The 8886-nt window shown below is 32.9% G+C and overlaps 1 protein-coding gene across 1 annotated transcript; it reads left to right on the forward strand.

The window, feature by feature from the left end:
- Positions 1-5205: 5205 nt before the first annotated feature.
- LOTGIDRAFT_143819 (hypothetical protein) lies at positions 5206-5745 on the forward strand (the record flags this gene model as incomplete). Its single annotated transcript, XM_009054427.1, has 1 exon — positions 5206-5745. A coding segment is annotated over one exon (540 nt), but the record flags the coding sequence as incomplete, so codon positions are not given.
- Between the last annotated feature and the right edge of the window lie 3141 nt (positions 5746-8886).

Below are 8886 nucleotides of genomic sequence, written 5' to 3' on the forward strand. Positions count from 1 at the left end.
ATGAAGTTTGTAATAGCTTGACATTGTAAAGATGAAGTTTGTAATAGCTTGACATTGTGAAGATGAAGTTTGTAATAGCTTGACATTGTGAAGATGAAGTTTGTAATAGCTTGACATTGTAAAGATGAAGTTTGTAATAGCTTGACATTGTAAAGATGAAGTTTGTAATAGCTTGACATTGTGAAGATGAAGTTTGTAATAGCTTGACATTGTGAAGAGGAAGATTGTAATAGCTTGACATTGTAAAGATGAAGTTTGTAATAGCTTGACATTGTGAAGAGGAAGATTGTAATAGCTTGACATTGTGAAGATGAAGTTTGTAATAGCTTGACATTGTGAAGATGAAGTTTGTAATAGCTTGACATTGTGAAGAGGAAGTTTGTAATAGCTTGACATTGTGAAGAGGAAGTTTGTAATAACTTGACATTGTGAAGAGGAAGATTGTAATAGATTGACATTGTGAAGAGGAAGATTGTAATAGATTGACATTGTGAAGAGGAAGATTGTAATAGCTTGACATTGTGAAGATGAAGTTTGTAATAGCTTGACATTGTAAAGATGAAGTTTGTAATAGTTTGACATTATGAAGATGAAGTTTGTAATAGCTTGACATTGTAAAGATGAAGTTAGTAATAGCTTGATATTGTGAAGATGTAGTTTGTAATAGCTTGACATTGTAAAGATGAAGTTTGTAATAGCTTGACATTGTAAAGATGAAGTTTGTAATAGCTTGATATTGTGAAGATGTAGTTTGTAATAGCTTGACATTGTGGAGATGAAGTTTGTAATAGCTTGACATTGTAAAGATGAAGTTTGTAATAGCTTGACATTGTGAAGATGAAGTTTGTAATAGCTTGACATTGTGAAGATGAAGTTTGTAATAGCTTGACATTGTGAAGATGAAGTTTGTAATAGCTTGATATTGTGAAGATGTCCTGATTATCCTCTTAACATGAAAGTACTACTGTACCGGATTCTAGAAATAAATAATTTTTAAAAAGAGAATCCATCATTTTGTTTTATGTTGTCTGCTGACATTGATGTATCTCGTATAATTGAATTGTTTTTCTATTTCTGCAACATCATAGAATCTTAAAATAGTTTTCGAATAAAGATTTTTCTTTGATGATCGTAAATTGTTAAAACTATTTCAATCTTGACCCTAAAAATGACAGAAAGAATAGATCTTCTTCACATCTTACACATTGATTGTGAGGTTCATAAAGCAAATTACATCATCTATTGAAAGATAGAGACGTCATATGAAGAAATAGTCTACTTGCTGTCCCTAAAAACCAAATCTACAGCAGGAAAAATGGCTGAAAACTGCCGTTACTAAGAAATGTATTCAATATGAGGGTGTTCTAAGTTCACTCTTTATTTTGCAGGTTAACTTTCCAACATGAATTAACCAATAGCTAGCAAGCAAGAATCATAGTTGGAGGTGTAATTTTCTAAAAAATCCAAAGTTATACCCAAATAGATATATTTTCTCTTGATTATGACAATGTAAATTGTTGAAACGCTGTGTACAATATAACCCAGGAGTAGTATACCATATAAACTGATGATAACAATGTAAATTGTTGAAACGCTGTGTACAATATAACCCAGGAGTAGTATACCATATAAACTGATGATAACAATGTAAATTGTTGAAACGTTGTGTACTATAAAACCCAGAAGTAGTATACCATATAAACTGATGATAACAATGTAAATTGTTGAAACGTTGTGTACTATAAAACCCAGGAGTAGTATACCATATAAACTGATGATAACAATGTAAATTGTTGAAACATTGTGTACAATAGGGAGTAGTATATCATATAAACTTTGTGTTCCATTATTTAATGCAAAATCATAGAATGATTATAATTTGCACTGCCAAAATATATCGAGAGAACATTTTAGAAAATGACATATAGGAGAAGTATTTCTAAACGTTGAGAAAGTGTAAAGCAGTTCGCAAACTTTACGTACTGTTAATTTCAATCTTTGTCATATAAGATAAAAAAAACCTAATAATGCTTCTTTTATAAGATGTCAAATGGCGTGAACAGAAATAGACAAATCCTCTTATTATTTCTGACTGCGGGACTTCTAAATAAACTTCCACTTCCTGTTCTGTCTGCGTTCCTACTCTCCATGACAACTGTTTACATTTCCTCCACTTCTGCTCCTAATCTCACTGCTGACCTTTACTAATGTAAGACGTCTGCCAAACCAAAACCTTGAATAATTTTATTATAGCTTGGACTTGAAATGAAATGAGTTTTACGTCCTACTTTTCTGCACCTTATCGGCTAAGGAAGACAGGCACTGCCATGCAGTGTGCATGGGGGAAATTTTGCCAGGACAGTGGCAGGATCTTTAACATGCATAGACTGTTGCACAACCAAACCTCGGTTTATTGTCCGAATTCAAGAGCTTTATTACATGTCAGCCCGAATCTGCATCACTGACAGCTGGAATCCAGATTGATAAATCAGAAGGTATCTTTCTGAATAGCAGCGTGGAAAAATCATGAAGTCTATGGGTTGCTAATGAATAAAATTCAATTCACATCATTATCTTATCCGTGAAGAATTCACATTTCTGAGACTAAAGTTCGATTGACCCCCAAATTAGCAAATCTATCCCTTTAACAGGTTTTATATCATTCTGAATTTTATCTGTTTTCTTAAAGATTTCACCAATTAGTTTTAAATTCTGAACCAATGAAGAGGAAAATTGAAAATCTGTCTCCATGTTGACGTTGAATTATTGACCAGATTGAGTTTCTAGATATAAATTAGTAATTGAATATGTGATTCTATAAATGTCATGCAGATTTATAACCAGGCTATGTATTCTCCAAACAATCTTACCACAGATTTTTCTTATCAACAATACCTAACCCTCTATTTCCGTTATCCTTATCCAACCTGGAAGCTATGAAAAAGAACATTGTTTTAACCCAATATGACCTGGGAGATATCTAAAAGCGCAATGTTATAACCTGGGAGATATCTAAAAGCGCAATGTTATAACCTGGCAGATATCAGTAAGAACAATGTTATAACCTGGGAGATATCAGAAAGAACAATGTTATAACCTGGCAGATATCAGAAAGAACAATGTTATAACCTGGCAGATATTAGTAAGAACAATGTTATAACCTGGGAGATATCTGAAAGTGCAATGTTATAACCTGGGAGATATCTGAAAGAACAATGTTATAACCTGGGAGATATCTGAAAGAACAATGTTATAACCTGGGAGATGTCAGTAAGAACAATGTTATAACCTGGGAGATGTCAGAAAGAACAATGTTATAACCTGGGAGATATCAGAAAGAACAATGTTATAACCTGTGAGATATCAGAAAGAACAATGTTATAACCTGGGAGATATCAGAAAGAACAATGTTATAACCTGGGAGATATCAGAAAGAACAATGTTATAACCTGGGATATATCAGTAAGAACAATGTTATAACCTGGGAGATATCTGAAAGTGCAATGTTATAACCTGGGAGATATCAGAAAGAACAATGTTATAACCTGGGAGATATCTGAACGCCAAAGTTATAACCTGGGAGATATCAGAAAGAACAATGTTATAACCTGGGAGATATCAGAAAGAACAATGTTATAACCTGGGAGATATCAGAAAGAACAATGTTATAACCTGGGAGATATCAGAAAGAACAATGTTATAACCTGGGAGATATCAGAAAGAACAATGTTATAACCTGGGAGATATCTGAACGCCAAAGTTATAACCTGGGAGATATCAGAAAGAACAATGTTATAGAATAAATACCTGACACTCTGATAAAACAATATTTAGTAGTTATATATGTCAGATTAGAATAATATCAACAGTTTTATTCCAATAACTATCAGATGTTGATATATCTTGAAACAATGGACCTGTCTTAGTCTAAATTTAGAGAACTCAATTCTTGTATTCATATTATTAGTAGGTCAAATAGTCCCATATATTATTGTATATTTCAGTGCAACATCAATTCATCAATTCTCAATGGTATAGTTTAAAACACCCTGCACCTGCACAGATGCGGAAAGTCCCCATTTTACAGGGCCTAGTTTTTCTGTCTCTACACCATCTGACATCTGTAAAATAGCTATTAGAGGCAGGAATAGAGACAGATGTTTTGGTCTACTCCCACAAGTAATAATAATCTCAGGTATTATTTACAACTACTGACTTCAACAACAGATAAAATCAAGGTCAAGTTTTCTGTCACAAAAGTGCTCAGATCATTTACTGTGTCATGTTTTTTTGGTAAATCATCTACAACAATTAATCAAAATTCACTCAAAATTCTATCCCTATCATTGTTAGATTTTAGTCCCTACTGTATAGAAACACTAATTGTTCATCACAATTAACAAGTATTTTTTAGCAGCTTAATTATTTGTGGATATACATGATATTTCAGCCGAGATTTAGCTCAATCATTTGTAAGAAAGAACTGAATATTGATTAAAACTCAATCTACAACCACTAGTAGGATATAGTTAGTAGAAATTTGAGGGAAAGATGATTCATTATGGTACACCCTGCCTTTGTAAAATCATTACGTTAAACTATTTATAGACTACGTTTTGACAAATATAAAAAATAAACCAACTAGACATAGTTCTTTAATCAATGAGATAGTAATGATTTTAAATCATCTTTCTAACGAGTTCTTCTCTATCTACCTGCTGAATTTACCTGTCTGTCTGCCAGTTTAACGAGATTTTGACGTTCTACCTGCCGTGAGATACCTGATATCAAACAATCCTAATTAACTGGTATGTTTTTAATTATACCTTCGTGTTATAACTATCTTATAAAAACGTGTGAATCATACCTGTTTTTTTATTCTGAATATTTTTAAAACAAGAATACAGTTGTTATTTTATGTGGAATTTAATTTCTTTTGATTTTTTTTTTGTCTTTTATATTTTAACATCAGAAAGAGGGTGCAGTAAATTTTTCTTTGTTATTTGTTTCTTTTTCTTATATTTTTCCCAAAATATTCTTTGATGTAACATGTTCTGGCTTTGTTATTGGGTTTGATACATTTTGTATTTATTTAGTCTAACTGAATATGAGTTCAGGTATTTGCTCTCGGAAGCACTGACACAGGCACACAGACACAGCTATTCCACTGTCCCAGCAGACGACAATCCAACACACTACTGACTGAGCTATTCCACTGTCCTAGTAGATGACAACCCACTTTGCTACCAACTGAGCTATTCCACTGTCCTAGCACACGACAATCCAACTCGCTACCCACTGAGCTATTCCACTGTCCTAGCAGGCGACATTCCAACTCGCTACCCACTGAGCTATTCCACTGTCCTAGTAGATGACAACCCAACTTGCTACCAACTGAGCTATTCCACTGTCCTAGCAAACGACAACCCAACTCGCTACCGACTGAGCTATTCCACTGTCCTAGTAGATGACAACCCAACTTGCTACCGACTGAGCTATTCCACTGTCCTAGCACACGACAATCCAACTCGCTACCGACTGAGCTATTCCACTGTCCTAGTAGATGACAACCCAACTTGCTACCAACTGAGCTATTCCACTGTCCTAGCACACGACAATCCAACTCGCTACCGACTGAGCTATTCCACTGTCCTAGCAAACGACAACCCAACTCGCTACCGACTGAGCTATTCCACTGCCACAAAAAGACAGTGTTCCAACCCAACGTTGAAGTTTACAGTTTGAAAGTTGTTAATCCCCTTCAAGGAATTATTCAAAAAGCCTGACATGGGCAAGCATAGGTATTAAGGGGTGAGAGCCGAACAGGCTGACTCTTTTTTAAGTATTAGGGGGTGAAAGGTCTTTTTTAAGCTGCTAGCAGACTGCTAGCTGATTGGACACCATAATGTATATACCGGTTCAACTCAAATCCAAACCAGATGGTTCCTGGTGTCTATTCATAATATATCTTATTTATATTTCAAATGATTTTATTCATTGTACTTCTGTAATGTCGGAGAACTTCCCAACTAAACTTCCTGATGACTAACTACCAGAGGATCCTGTCACCAGATAGGAGATGTGACATCATCAGACAAGACTGTTCAACTATTCACAATATATCATCTAAAAAATCTTCACCATGTCAAGTTTTTACGAACTTCATTTTCACAATGTCTAGCTTTTATGAACTTCATTTTCACAATGTCTAGCTTTTACGAACTTCATTTTCACAATGTCTAGCTTTTACGAACTTCATTTTCACAATGTCTAGCTTTTACCTTGACTGCTGTAGCCACTGTTCTGTATGTATCACGGAATACAGTGATTTGATTGGATTGTACGCCAGCATATACAGCCAATCATAATTTGACAGGTGATTAGACCACCTCTACTTTCAGTTTCAAGGTATAAGACTAACTATACATGGGAATACAATCTTCTGTCCTCAAGAGACCTGTGTATATAAGCTTAGTACTACAGACAGTGATGGAAGTAGGCCATCCATTCAACCAGTCTAACCTACACTATTCAATGCATATAATGACCAGCCTAATTTTAGACATAATTACACCAATGAGTTGTCTGGCCTAGAAAACTGCTGAGTCGAATCCTGGGCCTCCATTCACTTCATCCTATATTAGCTTACTCATCAAATATACAGACAGATTGCATTTTTAGACGTTAACTTACAAGCCATTACGAAATTAACACCAAGTAATTTGTCGCTCCTGTGAACTTACAAAAACTCAACCCTTTTTGATGATATTCACAAGTTAATGTAGAAAAAAACTCTTTAAACGCTCGTACAACAAACCAATTAGTTTTAATAAAAAACAAACATTAAAAAATAAAACCTTATTACTCTCAAAATTGTTCCCTCTGTGAGTTAGTATATTTATTAGACAAAAGAAAAACACACTACTATACAGTCCTAACTTTCACTCTAGATTTTACCATACTTTAGACCAGATTAATGGAATTGACTTGCTTGTATAGATATTTATTAATGACTAGAAGTGACTTCAGTTTAAATTAGCAGACTATTATTTTTCGAAATGCAGAAGAGTTGGATAGTTAAAATTGAGCTGTATTAGCTGGTAAAGTTAATATTTAGATGACTATACAGATAGCTGATATTGAGCTCTATCAGCTGGTAAAGTTAATATTTAGATGACTATACAGATAGCTGAAATTGAGCTCAATTAGCTGGTAAAGTTAATGTTTAGATGACTATACAGATAGCTGAAATTAAGCTCTATCAGCTGTTAAAGTAAATATTTAGATGACTATACAGATAGTTGAAATTGAGTTCTATCAGCTGGTAAAGTAAATATTTAGATGACTATATAGATAGTTGAAATTGAGCTCTATCAGCTGGTAAAGTAAATATTTAGATGACTATACAGATAGCTGAAATTAAGCTCTATCAGCTGGTAAAGTTAATATTTAGATGACTATACAGATAGCTGAAATTGAGCTCAATTAGCTGGTAAAGTTAATATTTAGATGACTATACAAATAGTTGAAATAGAGTTCTATCAGCTGGTAAAGTAAATATTTAGATGACTATACAAATAGCTGAAATTGAGTTCTATCAGCTGGTAAAGTAAATATTTAGATGACTATATAGATAGTTGAAATTGAGCTCTATCAGCTGGTAAAGTAAATATTAAGATGACTATACAAATAGCTGAAATTGAGTTCTATCAGCTGGTAAAATAAATATTTAGATGACTATATAGATAGTTGAAATTGAGCTCTATCAGCTGGTAAAGTAAATATTAAGATGACTATACAAATAGCTGAAATTGAGCTCTATCAGCTGGTAAAGTAAATATTGAGATGACTATATAGATAGTTGAAATTGAGCTCTATCAGCTGGTAAAGTTAATATTAAGAAAACTATACAGATAGCTGAAATTGAGCTCTATCAGCTGGTAAAGTAAGTATTTATTCTGTAAGACAATATTTATAGGTCTGTAGATTTTAACTTATAGATATTATAATATTGATATAATAACTCACCCTGGTATTCCAAGCTTCATTTAATCATCGTTACATTAATCCTTAATAACAACACAATATAATAATCCTAGAAAAAACACTGGATATTCCTGTCGTCACTGCTAAAATCCTTTACTAATCTCTCAAACAAACTGGATAATCCAATCTTTAATTCCTGAAAGTATAAAGAGTAATTTTTTAATAATTTAATGATTTTTCTTGAATTAGATACTTCAAGTTGGAAAATCAAAAAAAAAAGAACATGAAATGTTGTAGATGTCAAGTATTATTTTTAATTCTGTATGCATTGAATCACTGTATATACACCAGTTTATTACCTTGCCTGGCAAGCTAGCTTTTATCATAAAGTCACCAATTCAAGGCATAAAACTAAATTTGAGTTAACTGTATTTGGAAATATTTTTAACTGGTTTGGCATCAAGGAATATATTTTAGTTAGTAGATATGACAGTGTAAAGTGTATGTTTTTATATAAAAGTTACTTAAGAGGTTTTATTTGGCATGTTTTACCTGTTTTTTTATTGTAATTCAAAATTCTAAACTTTCAATTGATATATAGGTGAAAGTGGTTGAAAAAAAAAAAAATTTAAATTACATAAGCACAGGCCGAGGAAGAAATGTTTGTCACTATCATGGCACAATTCTTCCTCTTCCTGAAACAACTAACTTGATTTGTTCCACTTAAAATGGGTCCAAAAATGTCAAAAGTTTAAAACAGAAAAATCAAGGTTTTATTAAATAGATCTAATGTTATTGGGAAAAAAAGAAAAGAAATTCAAGATCAATTTTATAGTGCTTGTTCAATCATACAACTAGAACACAAAGTTCATATAATCTGGACTAGAATAAATACGTTTT

The sequence above is a fragment of the Lottia gigantea genome (genome assembly GCF_000327385.1).
Source record: "Lottia gigantea unplaced genomic scaffold LOTGIsca_217, whole genome shotgun sequence".
Lineage (NCBI taxonomy): Eukaryota > Metazoa > Mollusca > Gastropoda > Lottiidae > Lottia > Lottia gigantea.